Raw genomic sequence first — 21,092 nt, 5'->3', positions numbered from 1 at the left:
CTCCAGCTACCTCTGCCAGCACCGTGCCTCAGCTTCTTTTGTAAAGCTGGAAGGATGCTAAAAAGATGCATTTCCAAGACAAAACATACATGAAAAACAATACAAAAGAGATAACATAGTTAGAACCGACCTCACTGAAGGGACATCGGTCTTAACTCTTAATTTATCCAGTGTATCTATATCGCAAAGCATGTCTTAGGGATACTTCTACCAAGCTCAACTCACTCGTTCAGCATTATCCACAGTGCCTTACACAGGACTTTCCTACAGAGAGCACTGCTTTTACTAATTGATGTGAAATAATCCATTATTTACAATATTTCGAATGCAGCACTCAGAATCCCTGCGGTATTACGGCTCGCACGATTTGTGGCAGGGAGGGATCAAGGAATCCACAACACCCTTTTTCACACAGCCTGCTCTTCTCGCCGCGACACTCAGCCCCCCGCAGGAGGCATTACCTTTAGCCCACAAACCCAGGCTCTGGCAGCACAACGCGCCTGCCTCTATAAATAAGCCCCGGTGCCAGCGGCGGCACAGGTTATGCCTTCCCCTGGCAGCGGGGCTCTGCCGCCCGCCCGCCCTTACCCTCGCCGTTCCCCTCCTGCTCCGCCATGGCAGCGGCCCCCCGCCGTCGCCATGGCGACCCGTGCCGCAGCGGCCCTCTCGCCACGGCGGCCCCAGGCGGGACGGGGCCGGGCGGCCCCCGGGGAGCGGCGGCTGAGGAGGGCCGCGGCCGCAGCCCCGGTCTCGGCTGCCAGGCGCAGCCATCTCGCTTCCCCCCGCCCTGGCGAGCAGTTGCGGCCTTCATGGAGGCTGCTCAGAGCAAAGTGAAATAAAGCACGGCTGGTGCGGTGTGCTGGGCCTCTGCGTGTCACAGCTCAGATATTGCACTGCCTGTTTTCAAGGGCAGCCAGCCACAGCCCCAAGCACTGACGCCCCAAAACATCCATCGCACCCCAAACTTGGAGCCCGGGCGTGCAGGCTGCAACTGGCCTGCGGCCACCAAGAACCCCACACACATGGTCCCCACCATCCCAAGCAGGGTTTCGGGCATTGCTCCTGCCATGCAAGGTGGCAGAAAAGAGAAACCACCACCAAAACCTACACCAGGCTTGAGCAGGTGCTCACGCTGCTGTCCTGGCAGGGAGGCCATGGGCCAGCCACCGGAACTCTGCCATTTCACAACGCTCCTTTCTTGCTCATTTTCCCAGCAACTGCAGAGATTTCTGTGTATCTGGGCTTTACAAAGTGAAAGAACATTTTATTCTAAATACCAGCGCTCTGAAACAGCTAAAATATTCTCAGTGATATTAAATAAAACTTCGCAGTTTAAATATAGCTGTGTATTTTAGCAGACGTATTTGCAATGCATGGTTCTTCCAACTCTGAAACAACTATGAAAGTAGAAAAAAATACAAATATGAACATTCCAACAAGATGCAGCCATACACTCACAGAAATCTGGGGAGGAAATTCCTAGAACTAGAATGTCCTCACCACAGTAGGTGGTTGCATGTCAGATGTTAAAATTTTGTAAAACCTATTTGGATAATGCCTCCTCACACACTCACATCCACCTCTTGAAAAGACAGCTTCAAGGTGTTCAGTATTAATGTAGGACTAGAATAATACAAATAAAAATTAAAATAAAATAAAAAACAGGGCTTCTTTTCTCTAAAAAATCACTTACTTTTTAATAAGATTTGCTATTTGCAGGAAATAGCAATCCTCAGTGCCTTCAGTGCCTTTCAGCCACTTATTTCTGTGTTTTTATTGAACACAGCTCAGAGTAAAGAGGATATAATAGATACCCAAGAGAACTTGCAATTACTCAGTGGGGAAAACACATGATTATACTCTCTAACAAAGCTGATCACTCCAAATGGTTATCTATAGACTTTAACAGTTTATTAAAGTAACCATATATTTCAAAGTATGTGTTTGATGACATGAGTAGCACGGATTTGTTTCCTCTCAAGCAGATAACAGAAGTTTTGGTGAGAACAACACAGAAGCCAAATCTAGAGAATGTAGCAGCCGAAGGAAAGGCCCTTACTTTTCAGTTTGCAGTCCCATTTCTTATTCCCTCAACACCTCTACACATAAAACCTTCATCTTTTACGGTTGTAGATCTATTGTAGTTGATCAGCAGTATGTTTGAAACCAAACAGAAGTACAAAATACATTGTTTCTTATTACTTCCCTCTCCAACTCTAAATGTGAAATTTCATGTTCTTCAGTATTGGCCCAAGCATTATACTTCTTATGTCATTTTCCAGATCACCTGACTCATCGTAGGACATTTAGAGCTCCTCTACAAATGTCAAGTTAATTCAAAGTGTTTACCAGATTCCCCTAATGAATGCTTTAAAAAATACTTTTCCAGTCATTTAGGTTTTCATGCCAAACCCATGCCCCAGAACAACATTCAGCTTTAGAATACATACAGATATTGCTTATTGTGTAAATTTATTGAGAGTCTTCATAGAATCATAGAATGGCTTGGGTTGGAATGAGCCTCAAAGATCATCTAGTTACAACCCACCTGCCATAGGCAGGGATGCCACCCACTAGATCAGGTTGCTGAAGGGCTCATCTACCCTGGCCTTGAACATCTCCAGGGATGGGACATCCACAGCTCCTTTGGGCAGCCTGTTCCAGTGCCTCACCACCCTCTGAGTCAAGAATTTCCTCTTAACCTCTAATCTAAATCTCCCCTCTTTTAGTTTAAACACATTCCCCCTTGTCCTGTCACTTATCTGATTTAGCAAAGAGTAATCTTGTGTTTTTACAGTAGTTTTTGGCTTGATACGAGTTGTCACAAATATGAAGTGGTAAGGCAGTCATTCCACTCAGGACACTTAAGTTTTAACATATTCCCAGTAATTTCACCAGGGCTTCAACTTGGCTTTCCTCACCAGACTTCCATATTTCATATATACTTATCTCAGTTTCCTCCAAGACTGATTGGAACAAAAACAGGGTGTAAAAGCCGGAAAGAAAAGGGAAATTGTGAAGTACGCAACAGATATGTCATGGTGCATTCACCACGGTATGTCCTATTGTAGCAGCTGACTCAGGCCCTTATTCTCTGCTACGATAGCTCCTTTGGGAGAGCTTTATGCCAAACATATAAAAGTACTAGTCAAATCCTGGAATTTTATACTTGGTAAGTTTGACACCCCTAGTCTAGCTGCAAAATCTTTTGTCCCTTACAGCTATTACTAATTTCAGCAAATAGTATTTCACACTCTCCTGCCTATGCTGTTGGGGTTCCACTCAGGACAATTACTGTAAGTCCAAGTGCTTTGTCTGTATTGCCTGTTCCAGCCCAGAATTTCCTTTTGTTTTGAATAGCTTGCAGCCAAATGTCAGCACCTGTTTCCCTTTCTTCCCCCTAATTCCTGACATACAAGGTTTTGGTGTCTTGTCTGTCTCCAGAAGCAGAACAAAATATGGAATGAGAAAGTACTTCAAAATGAGAACTCACCACTTTAAAATTTCCTGGCAACGTATCTTGAAAAATCTATGTAGGAAAAAAATGTTAACAATTATAATGCAGATCAAATATTGGACCTGAACCACATGACTGTTTCCCTTCTAACTTAATGCACAGACATCTCAAACCAAGGGTATGAGTGGGCTGAAACAACTAATCGCATTTTGGCACAGGCAAGTACAAAAGGAAACCCAGAACTACTAATTCAACAGCTTGAAATATCAGCTGCTGCATGCAAGATCTTTAAAGAGCTCCTCTGAAGAGAACATACCCTTTCAAACTTGTAATTTTTCATTTTAAAAATGTCAAAAAATATCTCAGGGAAAAATACGGAAGGCACCAGCATTGCTGATACAAAGCCTGAAGCCACTGACGTCTAATAGCGGTAAGGTACCCTTGCCTCTGCGCCTAATTGCATCGCATACATTTCTCTCAGCTATCAGGGTCTTATCACACGTTTTGTGTATTTTCCATGCATATGTTCAGAAATTTTGCTCAGCACAAAAAACAGCTCTAAAATGGGAGAAGTGATATAATAGATAAAGTAGTTCAAGGAGGAATAGTAACATCTCGTGAAGGACTGTTCCCCCATGGTTTCGGGATTGCAGTGTTTGGACACATCTTTGCTCCGACCAGTTGCTGAAGACTTTAAGTATGGAACTCCCTCTGTGGGTTCTTTGGGACTGAAAAACTGAAAACACAAGTAAGTGTATTAATTTTTCCATCAGAGAGAAAGTAAAGTAATAGCTATGGTTCTGTGACGAGAGTCTACCTTTAACTCCTCTGCAGCTGAAAGGGTGCAGCCCTACCAATCAGAAGGTGTTTCTGTGTTGCAGAACCATTTTTCACCAAATGCATATTGCACAGCTGTTCCACTCTTTCTCCGGGATCAGCTGCTGATTTGAGTGACTCAAAAACAGCTTCTTCAAAACAGAGTATTATCTAAACGTATCTGTTGACCTAAACGATACACAGCAAGCAGATAAAAATAAGAAAAAGACTCCATCATACCTTGCCTAAGCTGTGTCCTTCCTTCAAATTTTGGGTAAATTACATTAAGAGCAGCTACCTTGTTCCTTGATGCGTGGTAGGGGACACAGCTTCTCTTTTGGCTTGTTTGCCTTGTTACCGCAGACCTTGATCCTTGGACCAGATGACAAGAAGTCTAAGAGAGTGGTAGAGCCAGACAAAAAGCATCCCATTAATGGTTCTACCATTGACTTCTTCCAGATTGCTGGCATTTTCTTATTAACCTTTTCTGTCATCTTACTGTTTTCTTTTTGAAAAAGAAAAATCTTCCTGCTCTGACCTACAGAACAGCAAAAAGCACATAAATTGACAAGAAAGTTCCTTTAATTCTTCATACAGGTAACAAACAAGTACTTACACCCTGAAGCCCAAAAGCTGATCCCTTAAATATTGTATCAGATGGTGTATTTCCATGGGACACGAGGAGTTCATTGATGCTGAAAAGGAAGAATCCAGCTGTTCCTTCAGTTCTTGGCCTTCCTTCACTACTGCCAGCCGCACATCCTCCTCCTACCTTGTACTAGCTGAGCCATTCATTGAGAGAAGATATGAGTCACCGAAGTAGTAGAAAAACAATCCATCAAAACGTGAATAGGCTTCTGCCATGTTAAGAAATTTGGCAAAGGGTCTGTCAAGCATCTGAGGTGGCCCAGGTAGGAAGCTGTACCACGCAATTAGAAGTTAGGAAGAAATAGGGAGGAAGAAATAGGAAGGCAGCAAAGGTGAGATGCTGGTTTAGAGGTTGTAAGCTCAGTTATTTGCTGAGTCTGTAAGGAAAACTCAGAAGGGAAAAATAGGCTCTAAGTCTGCTGGTAATGGCAGCATCTGAAATCCTTCTCAGTCCATTGGAACTGCCCTGGTAAATACCGCTTGTTGCTTATATACATCTATGATCCCATGGATCTTTAGATGCTCCTGTCCAGGTACAAGAAAGTTGCATTTGGGGAAAAGTGGCCAAATATACGTTAAAAAGAGTTACTAGGAAAAGAGTAGCACTTCTTCCCCTCAGCAATAGTCCTCAATGTCAAGGAACTAATGACAGTGCTTAGCCTTTGGGACAATGTTTGAAGAGCTGCAGCAGAAAAAAGCTCTCACTTCTACATGCAAGTGCCAGGTTGCTGTTCCCCATCCCACCCAGGCACAAAAACGGCCCTAGAGATCCACATATTTTAACCTTCAGACTTTATTACCATTAATTATATCTAGAAATGAAGCCAGGATCCCTGAGAACACTGTGGCAGGAACAAAACACAATAATCCATCTGCCTAGCAACACAGGTTGCCATGAGTACTTCTCCCCATGCTCCATGCTCAGCGGTGGCTCGCCATTGAACACCAAGCCAAGTTCAAGGGCCTGGTACTTATAAAGAAAGCCTGCTTCCTCCAGTGGAGACGCTGGTTTCTATACCCAAGGCACCTGCATTCCCCTACAAGGTGCCAAGCAGTGGTGTGACTTTCACAGGTGAGGAAGGCAGGGCTTTCAGAGCAGCAAGTCTTCATCAGTGGAACCACAGGAGATGAAAGAGATGGCGTTGGCAGCCCCTGAGGAACACAAACTCTGTTTTTCCTTTCTTTGTTTCTTTAGAAAAAGTCCTTCACACCTTTCAATACCATTCCAAAACATCCCCCGATAAAATACTATTAAATCACTGAATTAACCTACTTAGGAAGAAAAATCCACGACTGGTACTGAATATTTGAATATATGGAAATACTCTTCAGTGCTAGCTCAGGCAGTCCTTGAACCAAAAAACATTTGTAGGAGGCTGAGAGAGAATATTCAAGCACCTGCTTTAGGTCACAGTAGGAGAGAAGATACTCAAAGAGATGGACCTTTGATCTGACCTACAAGGCTTGGCTTTGTATTCTTAAAAGTGAGAAGTGCTCATTAATTGTAATTTAATATTTAAGGGTGGCCTTTAATAACATAGTGCTTTAGAAGCTGTGTAAAAGCAGAGATATATGAGAGAAATAGACAAAACCATAGGTCTCAGACTGACATTTGGACAATCGCAATTGAATGAGAATATTGAACACTGGAATTATGTTTGTATTACCAATATCATGAATCTAGCCTTTAAAAAAAGAGCTCTTTTTTGTTGTTGTTGTTGTTATATGATAACATTCAAGTTAAGGATGCAAAGAAAGGCCATAGCTTGAGTTAATAGGCCTAAAGTACATTTTGGAAAGCCATCGGCCACGACACAGCTTTGAGAGGAAGAAGTAAGGTTATACATCTACACGATCATATATGGCACTTAATCAATTGAGATGAGGCACGATTTTTAATACTCAGTAAAATCCTCCTAGTATATGAGTAGTAGAACTACTTTCTTTTAGATCTTCAGTTAAGATGATTTAGACAGGGAAATATTGCTGTACTCACTAGGTTATTAATAATCAAACCCAAAATTAATCTGGGTATAAGAAAACCCATTGATTTAAGCATTTAAAAATTTCCTGTTTTTCTTTTTTTTTCAGAATGCAAGTTTTCATTTATTAAAAAACAAGTCTAGACCATCTGCTTGTGAAGATAATGTTTTAAGAATTTATGTAGCATTATCATTTTAAATCTACAGTAAGAAAGTAATGTAGAAAATCATAACAAGTCCCAGTAACTTAAATGTGTTTAAGATTTCACTTCACATAAACTACCTGTTTATGCTAACTTAGAATTTAAGTGGGAATATGGTTGAAGTCTGTGGGATTGTAGTTAATTTGATTCACAATTTATTCATCTCCACTGACACAAATAGCACAGGATTAAAGCTAATTTTATAACATAAACTTCATCTCAGTGCTCATTCATCTCAGTGTTTGCCTTTTTTTTATTATTATTATTATTTAAAGGGCTGATTGCATGGCTAGCATTTTTTTTTTTTCCAAGTTTTCCAGGTTCCCAACATTTTCTTTTCCTTAAAAATAAGCTTTAACTTTGCAGAGCTTAAATTCATTTCCATATTTAAATAATGTTAAACCCAATCTAACTAGACATACTGCACAGACTATGTTTTGTAAACTTTACTATATAGACTCACAATTGTAATATGAAAGTCAGTTTGAGTTAAAAATAAACTTTAATGCTGTAAGAGGGGGGAAAAAAAAGAACTAAGACACTTCCAATGAATATTATCTCTACCTTTAGGATAAGAAAGAAATTGAACTCCTATTTGATTCCCTCATGAGGAATAGAGGAGTTTGATGCACTGTGGCCAAAAGATAGATAACTGTATTAATGGAAATCTAATCTGTGCTCAGAGACTTTGCATGCTGGCTGTGAATGTAAAATATTCATAACACAATAGACTGTTATACTGTCAAAAGCTGAAGTTCAGACAATTTTACCAGGAAGAGTTGACATTTTGCTGTATTCTTCATTCTAGGGAACAGGAAAACGGTTCTTCCACTTTCAGATTTTGTCGTTGTAGCTATTTAGATATATCATAAGTCTAGAATTGGAAAGCATTTGTGTACTGAGCCACTTAGAGACAGTAACTCAAGACGAGAGGAGTAACAAATACATAGGATTGGCCAGGGGCTTTCAGTGGCACTGTGCAAGGACAAGCAGTGGCATCACCTACTTCTGGATTGCCTTGCTTGCCATGTTCCAGGGCATGGCCATGACAGGATCTGAGCAGGAAACTGATTCAGGTAAAAAATACCCTTTTTTGCTGTTGTGGTAGCTAGGCCAGTGAAGCAGAAGGGGCAGCATAAGACTAGGGCTGAGGGAACTCCTACCTGCCACCAAGCACCAGCCTGGGATTTTGGACACAATCCTCCATCAGGAAGGTGGAAGGGATTTTTGGGCCACTGCTGGTTTGCTTTCTTCTCACTCAGGTGCATGCCATTCTGAACTGGCTTCAGTCATGCTCCGTTCACGTGGAGGCCCATGAGGAAGCAAAACTGGGGCTTGAAAGGCGAAGCATCATCATTTATTAGACTAGATGACAAAGCTAGGAAAAAAAAGAAAAAAAAAAAAGTCTGGTTTTAGACATATGAACCCCTTTTCAGCTTTGAAATATATTTTGCACCCCTTGAACAGAATATGGTAGCAATTGCTTTCAAACCAATTTAGCTTTATTATGTTAAAGAATTCAGATGGTTGAAGGGAAAAGTCTACTTGTACCTGCAAGGTGCAGGACATTAGCCTTGTGGGACAGAAAGACAAGCAGTTATCACCCACAAAGGCCTAAGGAGTGGAGAAAACTGTAACATAATAAACTGATTCTACTAGATATGGCGGATAGATGCAGATAAAGAAGATTTAACAGGAAGAGGGACTTAAAGATCCTGATTAAGCCATTTAAATTGTCTTAGGATTGGACATTCAGTACTGCATCACTTAAGCATTTATGGGGTAGAGCAATGAACCACACCAGGGAAATGACAAACAACCTGAAAAATAACCCAGGAAAAACAAATAGACAACAAAATAGTAATGGGTTATTTCACCACGAGATGAGTTCTCACTTGCTGAATAGCCATATAAATAGTTGCACAGAGTAATGCAGGGAGTGACAACTGCTTAAGCCGCTGTTGCTGGATAGACACAGCAATCATTGGTGAGTATGACTGCACTGCAAATGTAAATATTTGCAATATTAGGATAGCTGTGATCAACTACCCTCTCACTTAAGGAAGTTATGACTAAGATTATGCATGACAGTGAAAAGGGACTACTAATATATATACGTCTTAACTGCAAGTTCAGCTGCTAACTGAACTTTACAAAGTGGAAATACAAGTTTAATAACCCGTCTTAAACTGAGGATCAGTAAATGGTAGATTGGTTATCTTGTCAAGTTTTATGTCATTAGCACCATTATTTACCATCAGGAATAGGATAACTGCAAATACACCTAACAGTGGTATCACTTACAGTGTCAGACAGTTATTTGCTCTGAATTGCTTACTGAAGTGTATGATTTAATCAGAACATGTATTTTCTCTGTTTTATACATACTTCATGATACAGCAGCATTAATTGGCGTTGCTGTATACTTCATCGCCACCTTGAGAGGTACAGTTACTGTCAGCTTAGATTAGCTCAGCTAAGCGCAGAGTCTCAGAGGGAAGGTAGTTCTTTAAACCACAGGGACTGGAAGCCCAAAGACCAAACTCGCTGTAGTGATTTGAGGCAACACTTGGTGCCCTTACCTTCCTCTGCCAGCTGCCATCTCCCCCTCTGTAACAGCAGAACCAGATAGCAACGGGTGTGGATGCCCCGCGTGCATCTCCTTCTGCCTCCTTTCACCTCACCCTGGCTGTTCAGCACAGCACAGCACATTTGATCCTTTAAATTTATAAACTAAGCTGTGACCCAGGGAATGATCACACATCTTGTTTTGTCACTTCTCAAGTGCTGCAGCTGCTGGGACAAGGTCTTGAACTACTGTAGCTGCACTAGACAGAATCTGTCAGTTAAATTATTAAGTGAAGTTTCTCTGTTAGCAGACCTCAGCTGTGACCCTGGATAAGTCTTTTAACACACATTTTTCTAACACTAACACATGTAAGTGATTTTTCACCTCTAATTAGTTACAGGATTAAGACCAAAGCTCCAAAAGATTGTAATTTCTTACCTGAAAAGTGATATCATATATTTCAATTGCATGTAGGCTGAGTAAGTAGTGTTAGTGTTGTATATTTTATAATATCTTTAAGATAGCATTCGTGCCTCTCTCTCTACCCTCTTTGCAAGAAGTGTGTCTCTTTAGATATAGTGTGGAACATACGGGATATGTTGAAGGTACATGATCGAAGAGAGAACTAAAATTCAGTATTAAAGAGGTGAGGCTGAGGTTAGTTTGTAGCCACAGAAATAAGTAAAAGTAGAGCACACAGCAAGAAGGGAGGCGTGTGGGAGGAATGTGGGATCTAGGGCAGATGGCATACCCAAGTGCCAAGCCTTTTGAAAAGGATCTCATTTTGTGTCCTCTGTGCCTCTGTAAAGATCCAGAGATGATCCTGAAAGCAGACACACCCCTGGCGCCCGCCCTGTGGTGACACCACCACTTCTCCATTTGCCCACAGTGCAATGTTTGCACGCTGCTTCAGACTGCACAAAGACGTAGACAAGGCCATGACGGCCAGGTCACAAGACACTAATGGGCCATCGTGTTGATCTCTAACCTGGCACCAGCAAGTTTAACAAGGTCAAACAGCAAGGTGGTGCAGTAACATGTCCTCCCTTTTGACTGACGGTCAAAAAAACACAGCCTTGGTCTCACTAGGAAGCCAGCATGGCTAGGCAGCTGATCTGTGAAACTTTCCAAAATGGCTACCAGAAATCTGACAGGATGCTCACAAACTGATCCCGTAGCCATGGAGATCCACAATTCTTCTGATCCAAAATTTTAGAAGCCTGAGTCTCTTGTTCTCCTAAACAATCCTAGCAGACAAAATCTTCAGCACATTTTCAAAAGTCCAGTTTCCAGAGGTGACTGAAGGGACCTCCTCAAGTAAATATTACAGTCCCAGGCAGGGCTATGGGAGGTGTTCTGTCTTTGTAGGATTACTTCGCTTCAGCTGTAGAAGGAAGGAGACGCTTTTTAGGGCTCTGTTTTTAACACTTTCCGACTTATATTCATTGCCATAAAATATGAATGCATAAAGTTATCAGCCTAGAGCTATTGGCTTCCCTATAGATTTGAGAAACGAGAAACACAGAGAATCTATGATTCCAGGCTTTGGAATAACTAAATACCCATCTCTTTTTTTCAGGAATTACGAAGGGGAAAATAAGAAAAAAAAAGGCAGCTCCATAAATTCACAGATCACTCAAAGCTCCAGGCCTGGCATTTAGATCTGCATAAGACATGGTTGGTTATGAAAAAGCCACTGCCATCAGCAGCAACCCAATGGCTCTTGATTTTGGGAAGATGGCTTCTTTGAACATTTTAAAGAATTCTTTTGTCCATCCTCCCAACAACATCCTTCAATAATCTGGTGGATTGCAGCACATAAGGGTTGATTTTATTTTAAGCATAAGGTTTCACAGATGAACCTGGCTTGTAAGACTGCTTTTTGTCAACTCAGTGATCGCAAATAATTGCATGGAATTAATCACTTCTATTGTCACTTGGAAATCAAGAATAAAAGTGCTAATATCTGGAAGCTGGAGAGAGAGCATATGCATTATCTATTAAGAAAGACAGATAATATGTACTGGGAAGAGAAAAGATCTGTGAGGTAAGTGTTAGAAGAATTAGAATGAAACCTAAATGAGAGGATTTCAAAATAGAACAAAACAAAGAACAGAAGTGAGAAAATAGTCAAATTCTTGAAAACAGAAAGCAGAAGCATCAGAAAACAAAAGGATGAAAGAAAAACTGAATACAGATAATCAGATAGAAAAGTTGTATTTGTTAGCATGATATAAAAGGAGCTTTATGTTTTCGGGAAAAAAAAAAAAAAAGTGATCCAAAATGTCAGCAGACCTAAATGGCTAATCAAAAAATCCCAGTCTTGAGGCAGATACTCATACTCAAATCCCAGCCATGAAGCATATATATGTATGCTTAGCTTTACCTCACACAAGTAACACCAGTGAGTTCAGCAGTAAGCTAGCTCCACCAGTGTAAATCACACTTCTCCCTCTTTCCACCCCCAGTTTCAGCAAATGCAGCCACAGTAAAGACTAGAGAAAAAAAAAAAAAAAAAAAAAAAGACAAGAAGACAGAACTCAAATGCAATTTCCAATTCAGATAAAACATCAGACTGTTAAAAACACTGAAAGAAAATACTTTTCCTTTATATTTCAAATGTGGTTCCAAATGTACCTGAAAGGTAGAATGGGGGAAGCTAATATACTGTTATCCAGTTTTAAATGTTTTTATTTTAAAATGTAGGCTGTTAGTATTTTAAGACATCTTGGTGCCCTGCAACAAGCAACCTAATTGCGAACTGAAATACTGTGTTCTGCAAAATTATTTTTCTTAAGGACTTCTCTGATTTTTGTTATTTTCTAGAATAACTAAATCTCTTAAGAGATTCTAGAAGTAGTGGTAATAAATCAGTTTATTAAACCTGACCAAAGAAGCAAAGTGAATTTTATGTTTCAACACAACTGATTAAAATCCAGAATACACTCTGGAAGAGCACGTTGTTTACCACTGGTATTTATTCAGTGTTTTTTTGGACTTTTTTTCATTCGGATGTGCTCTGGACGTTACCCAAGCATGAGGCTGCCAACAGTGGGTTCAGCCAGGCTCCTCACTGCTCCGCCACCCCTCCTGCTTCAGCCCGTGCAGGGTGGGCTGCCTCACCACCTGGGCTTCATGCGCTTCCTTCCCACCCTCAGCCTGCAAGCCAGAGCCTCCCTGTAAAGGCACAGCCCTCCTCCCTCCCCACCTACCCAACCAATTCTCTCCTGTCGTGCCTCAGACTTTCTCTAACCTTGGCTCAGAGGTGGCTTTGGGCTCCCAGGCGCCTGGCAGACCAGGCCCAATGTGCCTCCTGCTGTGGGTGATGAGCTTACACCAGTCCTTTGCCCCTGAAGGGTTTCAGCAAGCTGTCTTGCACAGGGAAGTGCTCTGTCCCCAGCTGCACCAGCACAAGTTTCCATTGTGGTGCCCATCACATCGGCTCCCAGTTCCCACCCAGAGGACTCTGTGTAGGTGGATGTGTAGGGGAGGAGGAAGGCATGGCAGAAGGAGGAGTATCTTCAGTGTTACACAGGTTTCACCTCTGTGTATCCAAGTGGGCTTCTGTGGATGTTACAGCAAAAAAGGTGAAAAGGGAATGAGGACCCATGTCCATTCACTTCACTCTCTGGCTGTCAGTTTGGGATTTATCTGGGGTAGGGCTCTCCAAAGCAGCCCGTGCTCACTTGGAAGTGGGCTGAGATCTTCACCTCATTGCAAGGGGGCTGCCACACACTGCGATCCACTGCAAGTACACAACAGGTGCAAGGCAGGCATCTCAACATCCCAGCAAAGTGGAATTCTATACAAGTGTGATAAACCTAACGTATTTGGAGTATACGAAACTACTTAAAATATAAATGGGGGAGGGAATATAGAGTAAGTTATAAACTAGTAGGGAAGAAATACATATTTAAAAAAAAAAAAGGAAATGTGAAAGAACAAAAGGAAATGTTACCAGAAACATCTCCTGGTAATAAAAGTTGTTCAAATAAACAATAGACCAAATTCCCTACATCTGGTTTCTGATTTATTGCTGGTTGCTAAAGCATAGCATTAAGCGCAAACTCTGGTATTGTCCAGCCTATGAACTTGAACTAGGATTGCTAGATCTAGTTACTATGGAGTTAAAAAAACCTGTTGGATTTTTAGATGAGTCCAGATTCTCCCTACCACGAGAGAGAAGAAACAGAGGATAAAGGAAAAAAAGTTGGCTTTAAGCATTCATTTAAAGATTTGCCATCTGAACACTGGGCATTTGTATCATTTAAAGCTGATCAGTTATAACATTAATTATTTTCTCCTGTAATAGCTTCAAGTCTTTAGTGTTTTGTTTTGGCTTGTAACTTTTAATTGCCTTTTATGTGCCAGTGCATTAGAATTTCAGAGTGCTGTCCATAGCTAGAGTATTTGAGCCTTTTCGATGTGAAATACATTGGCAATAAAAAAATAATCTTCTGGATTCTTTGTGGGCATTCAGATACAGCTCTGTTTTGAAAGTGCAAGAGCTATACTTGGAGCATACGTGTCTTTTTCTTGCCTTTTTAACTATACTTTTAGTTTTAAGTTTTTGAGTTTGTAAATGTTATGATAGACAAGCAGGGTATTGTCACTTAGCAACAAGCTCTTATTTTATTACAGAAACACTGTCCTACATATGACAACAGGATTGCTAAGGCAGTTCCTTGTTATGACCAGCATGCTGTGCTCACCTCGCTTCTTATTTATTTGGTTTTATTTGTTTTAATGCTTCCTGTTGGTGATCTCTTACTTTGCTAGTAAGCGGAGAGGGAAGGCACAGGAGAAACAAGAGCAGATGCCTTATCTCATAGAGGAATTGCCAGGCGGTTCTTTTTTCTTTTGCATGAAAAGAGCTCATAAAATCCAGAATCTCATTTAGGCCCTGACCCCGTAATGAACTCAGCAGAGTCACGGGGCCCCGGGACATAGGAAAAGCCCTAAGATAAAGAGCCTCGGATTGTAAATACCGATAATCAGGGTGCTGCATGAAATACATAGGCCTGATGTTATTTTAAAAGCTGCTTAGTTTTATGATTGGTATCAGAAAAAAAATTAACTGGAGAGTTTAGGAGCTCATTAACTATGGGATTAGCAACTTCACAGGACAAAGCTGCAGGAAAACTCTTTATGGCACCCTTCTCCCTGGCCCGCAGGGTGCTGTTTCTTTAAAGCAGCATGAGCTGATGGGAACCTGTGGGTTATAACACCTGCTGGAAGGGCTGCCTGCCTTCTGGCAGTGCGCTCCTAGGAGTGGCCCTAGACTATGGATGTGGAGCACCAAGGTTAAGTGACAGTGCTTTTGTTCTGGCGGGGCTGCGGCGATGTATGAGTGCTCTTTGGTCTGGCAGAGGTAGTAGGGGGCTTGCTGCGGCTTCGGATGCTTTCCTAGGAAATTACCTGTAGCCATTTGGTAGCAGACACTTCTGTTGCTTTGATGGAAAGAGTTTCTGTTGCTGCTAGTCTGTCATGTGAAATAATGCTGGTTTTCCTCCTCCTAAAAATAAAGATAGACAGAGCAGGTTTGCTCCAGCAGAGTAGGTTAAAGAACAGTCTATGAAAAGTTGTCCTGATACAAAATGACTTTCTTTCCAAGTAGCATTCTTCAATGAGGTAAACTTAATTGGATAGAGAGTAATTTCCTTTTTAAAAAAAAAAACAAAAACAAACAAACAAAAAAAAACTCTCATTTCTTTATCCTTTTTGACTTAAAGATGATATAGTATATAAATTCTTAAAATTACATGCCACTAATGGTTGTGCTTTGCTTGCTCATACATAGTTAGGTATTTCTGTAGCTTCCTGAGCCAATGTATGTATGATTGGAGGAGAGAGGGCAGAAAAAACAAGTCTCTGTTTTCTTTTTTTCAGCAGTTATGCTGAGTATTTTTCCTATTCTTTTGTGCTGGCTTATTCTGGGCCTTAATGGAGATGTAGCTAGGTTTTAAGATGCTGCTTCCAAAGGTAAGAGTGAAAAGATGTGAGACCAAGACTATGAGGGGGAAGCAATTTTGTACTTTCCATGTGTTTTTCTGATGCTTTTTACCTCAGCAGACCTTACCATATTGTAGCACCAGCCTTGTGGGACTGTCAGAGAAGTGCCTGGACAGGGAAAACTTGACATCTAGCTATTCTTTTTACTTTATTTTGTTTTTGCCTTCCCCACCCCAAATGTACTGGATATGTTTCCTATATAGGAATCAGTCCTGGGGAGAACTTGGAGGGACTGCCTCTAACATTATGTATGCCTTCTGAGGCTGTGGCACTTAAAGGAAAGAAACCAACAGCTTCAGGAAGAATAAAATCAAGCTTCCTGTTGTTGGGATATGTAAATCAACGAATGTGCAGTGCTTCAGCCCTGTGGCAAGCCCACACTACAAAAACGGCCATCTTGAAAGCATGCTAGCAGGGGATAGTGAATATTCAAAATTAGTTTGCTTACTCAGAATTGCCTATTGCAGATTTAATGTATGGGGTTGGACCATGGTAGTAACTTTTGTTAGAGTACAGTATTTTTTAATCTGTAGGGTTTTCATGTTGGTTTGTTTAGCAAGACCTTACCCGATCTGTGAAAAGAATTTTTTGAACTGGGGCTGAGGGGAAATAGGGTGGATGGCCTAATACCTCATGGTGCTCTGGTGCCACTGGTTCCTTTTTATTTTTATTTTTATCCAAAGCATCAGAAGATGGGAAAAAGAAATGTGTATTCAAAGAGTGAAATGATGATAGAAGTGTAGAATGCAGTGTGTGTACTGTAGAGCAGGCAAAACGTAAGGGAGGGATGGAGGAAGGGAAGGAAAACCCAAGAAGATAGTCACTGGGACATTAAATGTGGCTTTTTTCCTGTTTAAAACATAAATATTAAAAGGTTGATCAAAGAAGTTGCATTAGGCAAGAGCTGGTCTGTTGGCTGCCAGTTGAATTGCCCCACTTAGTTTGTGCCTGTGAGATCCTGTAGTTCTATGTAAATGTATTGACCGTGTATTTCTTCAGGTACACTGGAGCTGGCACTAAAGCCTGCTTTGGATTGTCTTAATAGTCCCTTAGAGAAAATTTTTGTTACTCTTTTGAAAGAGTTGTTTCACACACTCAGGAAAACATTTGGAAGTTGGTTCACAATGCTACCTCCTCTTTCACAGTCTGCCCTCTATTCAGAGGGGTTTAGTTAATATAACTTTCCCAAGTTCATAGCCCTGCTCTAGTGTATGTCTATATATGGAGGTATCTGATCTTTCTGAGCTGAGTACTTGATGAATTAGATTGTATGTAACACCTGGTATTGCTGTGACCAGTAAGCTTCCAAATGACCCAGAATAAAGCCAAAATGATTCCTGTTCTTGATGTTGGAGGATACAGCCTTTTCTCCAAGGCCAGGCTTAGAAGCTGTGTGAGCATCTGAATGCTCTGAACTGAGAAACAATTGGTCAGACTCCTGGTGTTTTGTTGTTTTCTCTCTTTTTAACCAAGTGAAACTACTTCTTGAAAACGGGCAAAGGGGGATTCTTGTCTCTACAGGGTCACTGGGTTCTTGAACTTTGAAGGGTGACAGACATGGGCTTGGGTTAATTTGAGTGATGAAAATGCAGCTGCTTTAGTCATTGTGAAGTGTTCCTGCTGACACTGAAGGGGAGGGAGTGCTTCCTTGTTATTTGTCACAAACGTACCCTTATTCCTTGTTTCACATCACTACTTCTCTTCCATTTTCAACCTTTTTGCTTCTTGATAATCCCTGCTTTAGGGGATGAGTGTGGAAAGCTAGCATATGTGGAAGGACTGTTGAGGGACTGAGGGTCAACTGGTGGTCCCAATGCAACTTTGACACCCTTTGTGCTGCTTGGTGGGATTGCTGAAGCATTACATCAACAAACCCTCATCTAAATGTAGTGTGGGAAAAACAAAATAATATCAGTGTCTTAAAAAGGAGCTGTATATTGAATATAACACACAGCCACCTGGAGGCCCAAAGGGTACGATGATAGGAAAGGAAGCACTGCGCAGAACTGTAATAGGAGAAAGGTGCTACCAAGGAGTAACTGGCTAACCAAGCCAGTGCCAGAAGCCTGGAGTTTAGTCCCCTGAACACTGTCAGCTCTGCTTGTAATCGGGCACTAAATATCCTTAGGGCTGAGATAAGGATCTAGTTCTCGTACAGTTAATAGTCCTTATTATGGCAAATGGCCTTCTTGTTTCTGAGATGAATTGGACCTCATTGGGTATTAAAATATCATGAAGAGATTATAGATAGCACAAGGCGAGATCGGTCTAGTTCTGCAGCCTGATTCTGATGGTGAGCAGTAGTGCATGTCACAGGAAGGGGAGAACAGTGCAAGCACCCAGTGATGCCAGTCCAAAGCAGACTCCCAGCCTACTGGTAGTCTCAATCTATTGGCTCTATTTATATAGATACGTAAGTTGTTTTTGGCTGACAAATCATCAGAACTGATTCTTTGTCATGCAACCTTGCTTGTGACAAATTAGTACTTAAAAAATGTCTGAAAAGTTCTGACTGGCTTTAATAATGATTAATGAGGATTTCATGAGGAGAGATGAAAAGAGAGAAAGAAAAAGACTTGCTCCACATGCTCCCTGCTATCATAAAAGGCAGCAGAGTATTGCAAGAATATTCTCTTTAAAAGTAATGGTGTGTTGAATGTCGAACTCTGAAGGCGGTGTTAATTGAGGGTAGATGGGTTGAGGACGTGGAGAAAAGACCATGAGCATATTGTAATGGTCAGAAGTAGGGTAAGGCATGAAAAGGACAGGCAAGGCCATAAGAGAGCAAAACTAGGCAAAGAAAAACATCTGGGTCCTCCTGCAATACTGAAGGCCAAAGAAAAGGCAATTTTAATGGAAGAATATTTGTGTTTGTCACCATTAACGTTACGTTTTTCATGTGGCCATCATCATGCAGGTAATATCTTTGCAAGTTACAGCTGAAGTGTTTTCCTCTAGAACTTTCTTGTTTCAGAAGTTTGCATTACCAAACGCTGTTTTTTTTTTTTTTTTTTTTTTTGATATGGCTGGTATCTGCATGATACAAGAAATGCTGGGTTAAAGGATTTACCCTCTGAAATGAGTGTACAACAATGAGGAGATCATACCCTCTTAACTTTTTTCTTCCTTTAGAGTATGAATAGGGAAGATATGAACTCCTGAAACATAGGACTCAAAGAGGGCAAGTGAGATATCTTACAGAAATGTTCCCAGAGACAAATGTGTAAGAAATATATTTAATTTAAAGAGCAAAAAGCCTTAATTTTCATTTTACACAAAGAAGCAGTTATAATATTACTCATCCATTTCAGTTTTGTATTTATTTTATGTACTTTATGTACTTAGCTTTATAAGAAGCGTTGTTCTTAGAACAATTAAATCACCTGGCGTCTGAAAAATGAACTGAGATTTCTCACTTTTATAATAATGGATAGCAACATACTGTAGTCAGAAAGCATGCTCCTGCTACACTTATGAATATCTGTTTGATAGCGTGTGGTTAGATAGTACCTTTACTACTATGGTGTGAATTAATCTTCTTTAAAAAAAAGTTTGGCTGCCCTTGTGGTTTAATAAAGAAAGAGCTTTTAACATCTTCAAAAACAACAATAAAATCACTACTTTTCAGGCTGGTAGCGCTACATTTCTGGGGGTAAAAAATATTATTCTTAGTTTATGTACTTGAACCTTCATATAGAGGCCTGAATGCTTTAGGGTAAGTAAGCTCGCTCTCAATGTGCCTCAAAGCTGTTAGCTGTTTTGTTTCTCCATGGTAACGGGAGTATAAAGCAGTATGAGTGTGTTCCTGAAGTAGGCAGACATGACATTGGTTAGGAATGGGATTACATGTGAGGATTCCAGCTCTAAAATGAGTCTGATTGAGGCCATTTTTTCCAACAGAGGTGCTGTGAATGTGTGCAAATGTGCTAATTTCAGGCATGATTCAGGGATCCAAAACTGGTTTAAAATAATCTACCCCCCCCCCCCCCCCAGAAAGTTTGCTATGGTGAGGGGGATTATCAGCTTAGTTCAACGAAGCTCTTCAAGAAACATGGCTCAACATGTGATCCGTGCCAGATCAAGGTTTCAATGTAGGGCTCAGAGATTCAGATAAAATGTCATAAAGACTTTGCGTTGTATGTTCTGTGTAAAATTTTTACATCTATAAAACAAACATAGAGGTTGGACAGGCAGATGGCATCTAAATTAATGCAGTTTTGGATAAGCTTTGGCTATAAGTCGTCTTGCAATATTAACGAGATAAAACCTGGTTATGTTCCCACCTTGGCAGAACAGCAGTATCAATAGTACCTCAGCAGATTGGTTTAGATCACTCTTTTGTGCAGAAAGGTAAATGACTTGTATCTGTGCGGCTAGACTGACCTTTTTGTGGTACTCGTGCACTCTTATCCTTTTCTTTCTTTACTTAGATGACTCTGACCTAGTAGATTGAGATAAAATCACCAGCTTGCATTCATACTAAGGGAAAATTTCATAATCTGGACATACTGCATGAGGGAACTCTTCCTGTCTCTGTTCCAGCGAGACTCTGTGTAGTGATGGGTTGAGCTAACCTCACAAAGTGAGTCAGGTTTCCTCCAAAGGCATCCAGCCTGACTGAAGACAGAGCAGTGTGTGTGTGTGTAAAACAGCACTTACCTTTAAACAGAGACTTCCTCGTCTCTCCTCCCTTCCGCTGGCTGCAGGTAAATGTAATTTGTTCTAGTTCAGAAGGGCACGTGACCTGTTCCTATACAAGGCAACTCCACACCTTCAGTAGGACTTTATACTTATCTGTTTGTTGCTTGGCCTGTTTTTTGTGTTTTTGGTTTTTTTTTAAACTTGTGTGAGTGAAAATCAGCTTTTTGTTCAGGTTCCCTAAAGACGCAGAATTGTCTCTCAGTGGTGCCTTTCTGCTCATCTCCAGTGCTCTGTAGTGTTTCTTTTCGAGTAACTTTTGGCGAAAGTGTAAAAATTCAACCGCCGAACAACTTCGGTTGGGCCCAGAAGGCCCAAAGCGGAGGGAAAGACGGGAAAAGCCGAGCAGTTTGGCTGCGGTCGGCTCTCTGATCAGCGCTGCGCTGCCTGGTGCTTCCCGTGTGGCGGCGAGTTAGCGCGCTGGAAATACCTTTGTTAGCCGCGTGGCTTGCAGGGCAGCTCGGTCTAGCTAGGCTCAGATCCGTGCGTGCCTCCTGCTGCCGCCCTTATGCAACCGCCTGAACGAGCGCCGCTCCCCGCTTTAACCGGGCTGGGGCGGGGGGGAGGGAGGGGGCCAACATGGCGCGGCTGCGCGCGGGCGGGTAATTACGGTAGGGGCGCGCGCGCGGGCGGCCGTTACGGTAGCGGGGTAGGGGGAGGGGAGGGGAGGGGAGGGAGGGCCGACGTGCGCGGGGGCGGGGCGGGCA

At 41.6% G+C, this 21,092-nt stretch overlaps 1 protein-coding gene across 1 annotated transcript in view; it reads right to left on the bottom strand.

The window, feature by feature from the left end:
• The window catches only part of DRC8 (dynein regulatory complex subunit 8), a gene marked incomplete at its 5' end in the record, with an annotated part of 31,401 nt that extends 30,785 nt beyond the window's left edge, over positions 1-616 (bottom strand). Inside the window, one exon of the mRNA XM_082758075.1 lies at positions 589-616. Coding sequence (XP_082614201.1) covers positions 589-616 — 28 coding nt within the window. The remainder of the gene's footprint in view (positions 1-588) is intronic.
• Between the last annotated feature and the right edge of the window lie 20,476 nt (positions 617-21,092).

The sequence above is a fragment of the Aythya marila genome (assembly GCF_965140915.1).
Source record: "Aythya marila genome assembly, chromosome: 3".
In the NCBI taxonomy this organism is placed as follows: domain Eukaryota; kingdom Metazoa; phylum Chordata; class Aves; order Anseriformes; family Anatidae; genus Aythya; species Aythya marila.
Note: the sequence above shows the minus strand (reverse complement) of the source record. Positions and strands in the feature narration are given on the sequence as shown.